Source organism: Pistacia vera, unplaced genomic scaffold, assembly GCF_008641045.1.
Source record: "Pistacia vera cultivar Batoury unplaced genomic scaffold, PisVer_v2 Contig257, whole genome shotgun sequence".
NCBI lineage: Eukaryota > Viridiplantae > Streptophyta > Magnoliopsida > Sapindales > Anacardiaceae > Pistacia > Pistacia vera.
The window spans coordinates 157,247-169,362 of NW_022196065.1; the positions used below are offsets into that span (position 1 = coordinate 157,247).

At 36.2% G+C, this 12,116-nt stretch overlaps 2 protein-coding genes across 3 annotated transcripts; one reads left to right on the forward strand and one right to left on the reverse strand.

The window, feature by feature from the left end:
• Positions 1 to 5,838: 5,838 nt before the first annotated feature.
• LOC116132630 (receptor-like protein EIX2) lies at positions 5,839 to 11,439 on the reverse strand. The gene is given in 2 exon segments (XM_031418301.1): positions 5,839 to 6,800; positions 9,474 to 11,439. Coding segments are annotated over 2 exon segments (2,928 nt in total).
• Positions 7,071 to 9,178, forward strand: LOC116132638. Of its 2 annotated transcripts, none has more exons than XM_031418308.1 (2): positions 7,071 to 7,353; positions 8,565 to 9,178. In XM_031418308.1, exon 2 carries the CDS (start codon positions 8,567 to 8,569, stop codon positions 9,119 to 9,121), a length of 555 nt encoding a protein of 184 aa, XP_031274168.1. In that variant the 5' UTR covers positions 7,071 to 7,353; positions 8,565 to 8,566; the 3' UTR covers positions 9,122 to 9,178. The 2 variants fall into 2 exon arrangements, with proteins under 2 accessions (XP_031274168.1, XP_031274167.1); XM_031418307.1 differs by having other exon boundaries at positions 7,071 to 7,255; positions 8,565 to 9,176.
• Positions 11,440 to 12,116: the final 677 nt, after the last annotated feature.

Below are 12,116 nucleotides of genomic sequence, written 5' to 3' on the forward strand. Positions count from 1 at the left end.
TGGAAATGTTTCGAGAGAAATCAACCAGACATTTTTGGGGGAACACGCATCAAATGTTGGAATTGAGGCATGGACATCAGGTTTTAATTTTAATTTTTTCCGTTTTACTTTCATGCATTTTCATTTTCTAAATGTCGTACAGTTCTTAATTTGCTAATTAGTAATTATTCATATGATTTTTAGGTCTAAACACCAAAAAAAGGGAAACAAGAGGTCCTACGCGCTGTATAAAAATCATTACATTAGAAAAAGGAGAAAAATTGCCTATAGAATTTGATGAGGATCATCAGGCTATTGATGAAAATTCAACAGATTTTGTTTGGTTTTTAGGACAAAACATTCGGAATAAGTCATTTGTCCTTTACAAATAAAGGAGCGGAAAGAACTTAAAGAACATGAAATTGACCATATGTGGACCATTATCAAGGTAAGACGGATAAGAATAAATATTTATAATATTTTGTATTTTGTTTAATATATTAAATGTAGAATTTGAAACTATTTATCTTATATGCTTTTCAGAGGAAGTTTGTATTTGAAGAAATAGAAGGAAGGAAAGAAGCCATTTTTGGTCACATGAATGCCTTATATAGGGATTACAGATACAAAATGAAGAAATATATTTTGATTCGAAACCAACTTACCAAAGTCGTTTGAAAAACAAGCCAAACTTGTTCTATGGACGATTGGAAGTATTTGGTTAATTATTGGAGTGAGGCAACCTTTCAAGTAAGCATAGCTATTTAAGTTACATTTTAGCATAATTATTGTAATATAAGATATAAATATTATTGTTTATTTTATCATTACACAGGAAAAGAGTAACAAGAATAAGACAAATAGATCAAGCGGTCTATGCTCCTTACACAGGAACTAAAAGTTTGCTCGACTTAGACGTCAAATGGTATGAATTTGCTTTCAAATATGAGATTAAGTATAATTCACATCATTATTTTAATCAATATGTTCATAAATTTATTATGACAGCAAAAGAAAAATGGATATACTCCTTCTCGTGTGAAGTTTGGATAGAATCTCGCAAAAAAGAAAGATAAGCAAGTTGAATCCATTACAGAAGACATTATTGTAATAGCTTTGCATTTCTTTAACTACTTCTTGATTTTTTAGTACGCACACACATCCAAGACATACCATAGATTTGTTTTGTAGTCACAGTTTGATTGATTAAAAAAGCAACAAGTAGAAGGACAAATCTTATGATGTGATGAAATATTTGAAGGGTCCTTGGTCCAGAGAAGAATGGCTATTTGCGTGCTTATGGTCCAGGAAAAAGTATTACCAATATTTTGGAAGTAGACCAACTAAAACACAACTTATGAAACAAGTACAAACAACTAGGAAGGAAGCAAATGAAGGGTGAGGAGGCAAAGAGGGAAGCAATGAGAAATTAGAAGAAGTGAAAAAGCAAATGGAGGAGATGAATAGACGATGGGAAAGAAGTTCATGACGATGCTTACAACTCAAGGTCAACAATCTTCAATAAATAACCAAATCCATTTGGATGAAATTGTAAGTTATTTTGAAAATTGCATATATACTATGAAAACCATTTTGCTTTTACATTAATCATAAAGTGATATGCAATGATTACATTAATCTATATGATTAATCTAAGTTTTTTTTCAAATTTGATATTGCAGGTTGGTGGAAATTCTTAAATGGTCGGAAAGATTGCTATGACATTGAAGATTCATATTTTGTAAAAAAAAAAAATTAGTTGATAACATTTTAAATTACTAGGATGAAGGATTTTATGAGTAGACCATTATTTGGTTGGAAATGACTTTGTTAATGTATAACTTTTTATGTTAGAAATTTTCATATGACGTCATATTATCTATTTAATATAAAAGAATTGCTATAAATTTGTAATTATTATTAAATTTGTTAATTATAGCAATATTTGTAAAATTAATTTAATTAAGCAATAAATTATAAATTTTTTATATAAAATTTGTCCATAGCAAATAATTATAATATTTAGCTCCAAATTAAAAGTATTTATAGCAAGTTATTTCAATTTTTAGCTACGAACAAACTATGTCCATAGCAACTGAATTTCACATATAGATATGACTTCAATATGTTCATAGCAAATAAATAATATTTAGCTACAAATCAAAAGTATTCATAGAAAGTAATTTCAATATTTAGTTATTAATACACTATGTCCATAGCAATATCTTTTCATATACAGATATGACTTTCATATGTTTGTAGCAAAAAAAAATAAAATTTAGCTATGAATTCACTATATATGTGGCAAATAATATTTTTATTTAGTTATGATTTTAGCTGTCACGTAGTCAAAAAGTTAAATATTTGCTATGGATATTATTTTTGTAGCAGAAATTTTCAAGATTAGTTATAAATTTATATTTTTGTAGCTAAAATGCAAACATAGCTACACAGACTATTCTCCGTGGCTATAAAGGCAAATTTTTTGCTACAAGCTTATTATTGTTATGGCAAAAACATTTAAGTTTTTAGTTACATATTAATCTCATTTATAGCAAAAAATATAAATTGTTAGATACGAAAGCAAAAAGTTACATGGCTAAATCTTAGCTACACCACTTCTAGCTATGATAAGCTACAAAACATTGCATTTGTAGCTAAACCATTTAGCTACGTAAATTCATACATTTAGCTACAATGAACTCCATGGCTAAAAATGCATAATGTTGTAGTGTAATGAAACAGTGGACAGTGTAGCTATCACTCTTCGCTTGCCGACGCCGATCCAACCGCGTTCTCACCTAGTTCCTGCAACCACAAAGAAAAACAATGGGGTGAGCACGAAATAATGCTCATAAGTAAATCCTCTACTCGACTGTCCTTATAACTCTTTCTCTAATTCTTTCCTTACAGTACTCATCTGTCACACAACTCTCTTTACTTAACTGTTGCTGTATGTCACAGCCTCATCTTACCGGAGGCACGGCTGGGTGGAGTTCACACAGCACCATCCCACTCTTCGTAACTTCGTGACTTTCGGGTGGAGATCACAAAGCACCTACCCCTTTTTAGTGCTCTTCGCATTCACTCTCCTCTAGCACTAGCACTTCTCACTCTCTCTACTCTTTGAATAGTTCATTTACAAAGTTTTCTACTCTTTCTTAAGTCATTCCTCAATGCACAATTAATGCATATGGATGGTTCATTTTCCTTAATGCACTTAGGAAATGCCAATATGCAATGTTGCAATAAGTAAGATTCATAACTCATTCTCATGCTTCTCTTAGGCATTTCATCAAGCAACTTATGTGCATCTAACAACTCTTTTCTAACTACAACTCCATTTCTTTTTTTACCTATCCAAAAATGGGAACAAACTCCCTTCCATGGGCATAACCCCTATCATAGAGGAACACTCCCAAAATATATACTCAATCTCATCCAACTTCATCTCAACTCCTTACACATCAACACTATACCCAACAACACAACATGAATACTCATTCTCAACTTATTTTCTCAACAAGAAGACATATATCTCTACTCAATTTCTCAATAACATACATATAACATGCATACATCATTTTGTACTAAATCTCTACTCAAGAGCATTCTCAAATCTCAACTTGGGTTGGGATTTACTTACCTTGTGAGGAAATAGCTTCTCTAATACTTCTCATTTCCTTTAGTAGCTTGATTTCTCTCTACAACTTTAAATAACAACCACAACATAAGACTTTAACTAAAACATAATAAAACTCTCATCTAAAGCAAGAATCCTTACCTTAGGATGCCTTAGATTAATTCTCTACCAAGATCCAACTAAAAACTCTCAAAACTCCTTGAAAGATTGAAGGAAGAATTTGAGAGGAAATGGTGGGAGAGAATGGCGGTGGAAGAAGAATGAATGAAGGGTTTACTAAACTTCAACCCTTTTTAGCTCAAAATATATTCATTCATTCCCATTTTACCCTTATTCTTTCTTAGAAATTCCACTTTGGCCTTTGAATTCTTTGCAAATGCACCCCCATTTAAACTATTCTTCATGCAATTTCCTTGCATTTCACTCCCCACTTTTCCTGCTAATTAGGGGTAGAATGGTCATTGTGCTCCAAAGGAAGAATTCTCTAGAAACTTAATCAACCTTTTGTAATGCCCTTCGCCGCGTCGAAGAATCTTTCTTCGCCCTGGCGAAAACTTCCAGAACCTACATCGTCACGGCAAAGCTTCTTCTTTGCCCCGGCAAAGTCTGAAAAACAGAAATTCGCCAAGTCTTTACAAATTTCAGGGCAATCACTCAACCAACTCACGATATCCATTCAACCAATTATTTAGAGAGTAATACTATCCCAAAATCTTATCTCAAATTCACGTCCCCAAATTATGGTCATTATTATATGTGGCATTCACATAACATTCCATATGTGAAATTTGGGAATAGTAATACTAATGTTATGTGAAAGCTGACTTTTTCTCTTCTATTTTTTTTTCAGAATTGTTTACTATAACTCAAATTAGTTTAGGAATTCACTTATCACTTCTCAGTTAAGCCATTTTTACAAACACTTTCAATGCATGGTTAAAGTAAACACATTGGTTCAAACACGATGATATGCATAACAAAGGAACCCAGAAGCTAATCAATCGCAACTCAAACAAATTCATTAAACCCCTCACAGTTGGCAGGCTTTTATTCCTTCAACATCAAAACCATCGAAAAACATGAGCAAAATAAAATAAAAAATCAACTGAAACATTCACATTAACGGTTAATTTCCATGATTAGAGACAAAATTTTTACGATGGAGTGGGTGGGGGCCGGAACTACCGGCCCCAGTGGTCACCCCTATTTAGGGGTCATGGGAACTTAAACTCTTGAGAAAATGTTATATCCTCCTCTTATTCTTCTCTTGAGATCCTATAACTACCGACCGAGTAAGAACTTTAATGGTTATCCCTATTAGGGGTCGTGAGCTAACTAAAAGCTTTAGTGACGACCTCTTTTAGGGGCTGTGAGCCGATAAAAGCTCTAGTGGCCACCCCTATTAGGGGTTGATCGTGAGGACTCGAACTGAGAGCTAATGTTAGATCCTCTTCTTGCTCTTTTATCATCAAGGGAACTCAAACTTGAGAGAATATATTAAATCATTCTTTACTCTTTTACCACCCTGCCGCCGGTTGTGGTTAAAGTAACAAATTCTTGGATGTGACAAAATAGATAAAAGGACAAATAAAAATCAAAAGACATCTTTCACTTCACTCATGTTTAAATTAATTTCTTAAAGTACAAACTATTTCTAAAATGTTTGAAATTTTATTTGGATTTAACAAGTACATTAATTTAATTTCATATCGTTATTTGTAATGTTGTTGGAGTCCCACATTGACTAGGCACACTCAAGTCTACTAGTTTATAAGAAAGAGTAATCCTCCCATTCAATAAGGCTCTATTAGGTGAGGAGTCAGGTCTACCTCAAATTCTATCATGATATCAGAGTCGGATTTAGTTGAGCTGAGTACTTGATTAACAGGTGAGGAGTTAGAGCCAACAACTACCTCCAACATATGAGCTTGACCGTGAGGGAGAGTGTTGGAGTCCTACACTAAATAGGCACGCTCAAGTTTATTAGTTTATAAGAGGGAGTAATCTTCCTATTCAATAAAACCTTACTGGGTGAGCAATCAGGTCACCTCAAATTCGATCAAATGTTACCGAGGAATTATACACTATTTCTAAATATAAATAGAATAGTGTATAAAAGTTCAGTAATAAAGATACTTAAAAACTACACTGACGTAATTTTCCCATTACACCTCAATCATCTCTTTCTTCACCAGTCTCTGGAAGCTTACCACTCTTCACAAGACAAATAAGACGAGCTTATCTTTCATGTCATCTACAAATTTGAAGTAGGCAACCCTCCAAGACTTCTTCATTATCAATGATCCACAAACTCCCCAGAAGCCAACGAGGAATCCCAGAACCATGGTGTAGTAAAACAAGAGCTTTTCAATGCTATCGCCATCTTCATTGCTGTCGCCGGGGAATTGATGAGATTTTTCATTGTTGTCTTTGCCGCACTTGGAGAGTGGAGAGCCACAAAGAGCAGGATTGCCCTGGTAAATAGATGGATCATTGAGAGTCAAGAATTGGTTGGTTGATGGGATTTCTCCTGAGAGATTGTTGTATGATAGGTTCAAATGGGTTAGGAAAGTTGAAGCAGTCAGGCTTGGTGGAATGACACCATAAAATTGATTCTGGAAGAGGTCTAGAGTTTCCAAATATTTCAAGCTGCCGATGCTCTCTGGTATATTTCCTGTCAAATGGTTCATAGACAAGTTCAAGATTTGCAGTCTTGAAAGATTTGTCAAATCATGCACCTCTCCGTATAGGTTGTTGCAAGAAAGATCAATGCTATTGACGAGATAGAGAGTATCCCTATACAATTATTCTCTCCCTTTGGTTGCCATCAGCAACTGCCCTTCATAACGTTCATCTTCGAGATCAGATGCCATGCCACTCAAATTCCCAAAACACAAGGGAATGGATCCTGAAACATTGTTATGTGCAAGGTCTAAGAGATGAAGAGACGAGAGATTGCACAATTGTAGTGAGGAAAGGTTTCCTGAAAACAAGTTCGATCGAAGACGCAAAATCAACAAAGATGGTAGCATTTCTCCTATCCATGTTGGAACCTTACCTGAGAGGTAATTGTCTCCAACATCAAGAGTTTTGATGCCTGTGTTGTTCTGAAAAGTGGAAGGTATTTCTCCGGATAAATTGTTGTTGCTCAGCATTAAGAATAGGCATGATGTAGCACCTAGGGCTGTCAGTCCAGCCGAGTCAGCTCGCGCGTTAAATACTCAAACTCGGCTCGATTAAAGCCTGCTCGAATTCGACTCGAGTAAGATACCGAGCCGAGTTCTAGTCTACCCCGACTCGGCTCAATTCGGCTCGCAAGCCAATATTGGCTCGTTTAGGGTTTTTCTGCGCATAATATAAGTTTTTGGTTTGTTATGTAATTTGACATGTAAAAGACTAAAAGGTTTAAAAAATCACAAATTAACCCTTAACCCCAATGAACCCAAAATCAAATCCCGTAAATGCATTTTCCCCCAAATCAAGAACCCTAAAAACAATTTCCCGATTATCACACCAAGCCACCCACAAACACAAGAAGAACTACCCAATCACCAATAACCACCGCTTCTTGTCGCCGACGACGCCGATTTTTGCGAAGAATTTGTGAGGAGTTGTGTATCTCGTCTGCAACAGGTTTGTTCCTTCAAAAAATCTGGATTTTTTGGCTATATGAGCAAGCTTACGATGGCCAACACAAACAGCATTCGTCATTTTTCTCCTTTGCCTTCGAGATATATAGTTTGATCATTTATTTAGTAGCTTTACTTTGCATGATTTTAGAGCAATTTTTCAATTAAATGTTCTTCAAATAACGAATGCGTTCAAATGATTTTTCTTTGGCGTGTTTTCGTTAATAAGCAATCCGTGCCTTATATTTAGTTAAACAACAACACAGCTGAGCCATTTTATATCTCCAATTACGACCCAGCAGTACTCAAGAATTTTATTTTGTTTTTTTCAGATAATATATTAACAATTTATCTATATATATTTTGGTTTTGGAAAATTATTGATTGGTTAGGGCTGTGTCTATCTGTAATTGGCATTTTCTTCCTTTTTGTGATTTCTAATCTTCCATACTCAGTGATAATGAACATGAAAATTTTATGAGTAGTTAAAATTAAACAAAATAAAATGTCAACTCTGCTCTCAATAGTTTATATAATTATTTATTTAATTTATAACAAATCTTGAATAGATAAGAACTGATTCCATGCAAAATAAACAATTGTATTGGTCTATCTTAAAGTCTTTCAATAGTGAGACCGAGAGTTAAACAAATTTAAGAGAAAGTAATGGTCTGAATCAAGAAATGATATAAATAGATTTTTTTAAGTAAAAATTATTTATCACCTAAATAATAGCAATAATTGGCTGGAGAGTGACGCATCTTCTGTTGTTCAATGTTTGTTCAACCCTGTCTACCAAACTCCATGCAGCATATGAGAATACATGTTTCGGATTGCTTTCGGAAGGGTTTTTTGCTGCCCTGCTTTTGCTGCTTGTGTTGGCTGGGTTTTTTGCTGCTCCTGTTTGTGCTGGCTGGGCTTTTTTGCTGCCCCTGCTTTTGCTGTTTGTAATTCTTGCTGGAAATTCTTGGTTTTTTGCATGAGCCTTGTGCATTGATCATCCTGCATTCCTGCTGTGTCTACGGTAGCTGTCCCTGTTTGTGTTGGCTGGGTTTTTTGCTGGCCCTGCTTTTGCTGTTTGTGATGGCTGGGCTGATTTTTGCTGCCTCTGTTTGTGTTGGCTGCGTTTTTTGCTGCCCTTGCTTTTGCTGTTTGTGTTGGGCTGTTGGCTGGGCTGATTTATTGCTGCCCCTGTTTTTACTGCCATTTAGTTGCCTGTGCTAATGTTTTTTATTCAGTCACCCTTGCTTGTTTTTTTGGTTAATAAATTGTGTTAGGCAGGACCATTTACAAGTTTTATTTGTTTTTTACAGGTATGGGATCCACTAGCCAGCCAACATTGGATGAAACAGTGAATACGCAACCAAGTGTTACTTGCCCATCGAATGAGGATGCAAATGATAATCTCTTTCAAAGGAGAAAGAGAGCCAAGACATCTACAGTATGGGCTGAATACAAAGAAGTGGTCCTTCCTAACGGCGAGAAGAAAGCAGAGTGTATCCATTGTAAATACAAGCTTCAAATTCATGCATCCGGAAGCACTACACATCTTGGAAGACATTTACAAAGGTGTGTGAAGCGAGCAGCTTCACGTAGACAACAACATATTAATTTTCCTCCTGCTGATTCTAGTAAGGGAACATCTGTCCTTCCTGCTCTTACCGATGAGTTCAACATGATGGTGATGAGGGAATTGGTTGCACAATGGGTGCTTATGCATGAGCACCCATTTACCGTTGTGGAAGAGGAGGGTTTGAACAATATGTTGAAATATGAGATTCCAGAATGGTCAAGGGTTTCACGCAATACATGTAAAAATGAGCACCCATTTTTTTGTCTTGGATTGTATAATTTGTTGTGTAATACGTAGTCTATGTTGATTTGGATGTGATTTATGTTTGATATAAACGCAAATTTATCAAAAATTAGATCTGGTTTGTGTAAAACAAGATCTACAGGTTATATTAAATAAGGGCCAAACGAGTCGTAATCGAGCCAATTTGAGCTCGCGTTAAATGAGCTCAAGTTGAGTCACAAGCCGGCTCGTTTATAAACGAGTCGAGTCATGAGCCGGCTCGTTTATAAATGAGTCAAGTCACGAGCCAAGTTTTCTTGACTCGGTCGACTTGTGACTCGATTCGAACTCGTCTAATGCTTAACCGAGCTAGGCTCGTTTAGGGTGATACTCGGTTTGACTGGGCTGTTTACATCCCTAGTAGCACCCAATGACGGAGGTATCCCACCCGATAAATTGTTGTTTGATAGGCCTGTAACATAGACACCTGATAGATTATCCCAAAAATTTGGGATTTTTCCAGTCAAATGATTATCGGAGAGAACAAGCGTGAGCAAAAAACTTAGTTTCCCAATTGACAGGGGAATGGCACCATTGAGAGAGTTGAAAGAGAGATCTAAATCTGTCAACAGGGGCATGCGTTCACCGATGTCCGGAGGAATCGGTCCAGAAAAAAGATTATGATCCAAATGGAAAGAACTCACATTGGATGATAATAGTGGCAAAGGCCCTGTAAAGCGGTTAGCATTCAAGAAAACTACAGCTTGAGGACTGAACTTTATTGTGTTGGGCACCGTATCAGTGAATTGATTATTACTCAAATCCAGTCGTTCCAGAAACAAATCCATCTCCCAAAACCACCGGGGTACGGTGCCTGAAATATTGGCCTGGCAAAGAGCTACATGCTGTAGTTCATTTTGGTTTCTCAGCCACAGGGAAAATTCAAGACCCAATAGACAATTTTTCAGGCGAAGAAGTGTGAGTTTGAAAGGTGGAATCCACTCAGAACTGACATTGAAAACTAAGGTCATGTTATTGAATTTCTGAACAATGGACAACTCCTTTAAGCTTGTGAGGTTTGAAAAATGAGCTTCTGTTACGACACACTCCCATTGATTGTTTTCTGTATTTAATACAACTAATGATGATAGTTGTCCTAGACTTGCAGGAATTGTTCCTTTCATCCCATTTTCGGAGAGCCACAATTCTTCCAGGGATGACAGATTTCCAACGGATTGCGGGATGGAACCCGAAAATGAGTTTCCCATAAGTAGAAGATCTTTCAAGTTCCTCAAGTGACCTAAAGAATCAGGAAGAAACCCACCCAGTTTATTATAACCCAAATGTAAATACTCCAAATTAGAGTAATTGGTGCAGTTTGACAGGCCATCAGTGAATTCGATTAACTCGCCATTAATATTGTTCAAAGACAGATCGAGCACGCGCAAGTTGCAGAGAGTACCAAGCTTTCCTGTCAACTTACCATTGAGAAATGAATTCTGAGCAGACAAATCAATGTATTGAACGGAATTCATTTCCGCAAACTCCTCGGGAACTTGACCCTGGAACTGGTTAGAGCTGAGGTCAACATAAAAGAGACTAGTTAAGTTGAAAAGCTAGGTGGGTATTGGGGACATGATGCCGTTGTTGGAGATATCAAGTACAGAAAGAGATGAAAGGTTGACAAACGGAAGAGAAAGAGGAAGACTAGTAAGTCCACAAGCCGGTAGATGAAATTCCAGAAGTGATGGAAGCATGTTAACAACATGAAGCCAATAACTTTTAGCCTTGCTGAGATCAATATTTCCCAGATTTAGGTGTTTCAAAGAAGAAAGACTTGACAACCAGTGTAAATCATTCTCATTTGATTCAACAGTGTAAGTGCTGAGATCTAGATAGAGCAAGTTTGAAAGATTTCCCAGAGTTGGAGGTATAGTTCCACCAAAGGATGAACATGAGAGATTGAGATATCTCAATCTTTTAAATGATCCGATAAATTCTGGGATTGGGATCCCTTCAAAATTATTCATGCTCAGGTCCAAGAATGTCAAATTCTTCAAATCAAGTAAAGAATGGTTTATCTTACCTCCTAAACCATATGCAGCTCCATCACCATCGGGACCTGAATACTTGTTGCGAAGTTGAAGCATGATGACGCGTCCACTCTTGTTGCTGCATTTCACGCCATCCCAGCTGCAGCAGTCTTGGCCAACCCATGAAGATAGGCGAAGTGAAGGATCGGTGAGACCTTTCTTGAAGTTGATAAGAGCTTTTCTCTCGATTTCCATGCAACTTCTCGTTGCTTGAGTGCTATTACAGAAACTGAGTAAGGAAGAAGCCAGTATTACTATTACAAGAAGAAGAACTTTGATAGAGATATTGTCACTCGCCATGATTATTAATGCAGCTTCAACATAAACTCAATGTTTTAATACCACCCAGGCTTTGACCTGGTCAAAGTGCCGGCCGACCCATCATGTAGTGTAATGATTTCATACTGACATTAGTGCGATGATATCATAGTGACATAGCATAACTTAATAAAATTTTAAACCTTAAGTTGCGGTTTGTTTAAGATGTATTAGATTATTGAGAACGTTGGATTACTGAAAAGTTAAATTACCTTGAAAATTACTAAAAATCTTTAAAAAAATATGTTTGGTCAGTTGGAATAAATTGTAAGTATGTTATATTAATATGTTTGGTTAGGAGGAATAAATTGGTAGGTATGTTATTTAAATTACTAAATTACCCTCTTTTAAAATTTTAATATAATATATTATATTAATTTGAATAATTTCTTTAAACCCCCAACATTTCAGATTTAGCTAAAACACTCCCACTTATATAAAACTCAATTATAACAAAATCACCCCACCACCCAAGCCATTGCCGATACCACAATCGCCATCGTGAGTCGTCGAAAGAAGTTGGAAAACGCACCATTTAGATTGAGCGACCTTGGGCTCTTGTCGATGGTGGAGATGAGATCGAAGAGAGATCGACGTAGAGGAGACATGATAGAGTAGCAGCGGAGATGTTGGAGACCAGAATAGATTGGCTGTTAAAG

Coding starts and splice junctions, on each gene's coding strand:
- LOC116132638 (XM_031418308.1), top strand. CDS start 8,567: ATGGGATCCACTAGCCAGCCAACATTGGATGAAACAGTGAATACGCAA.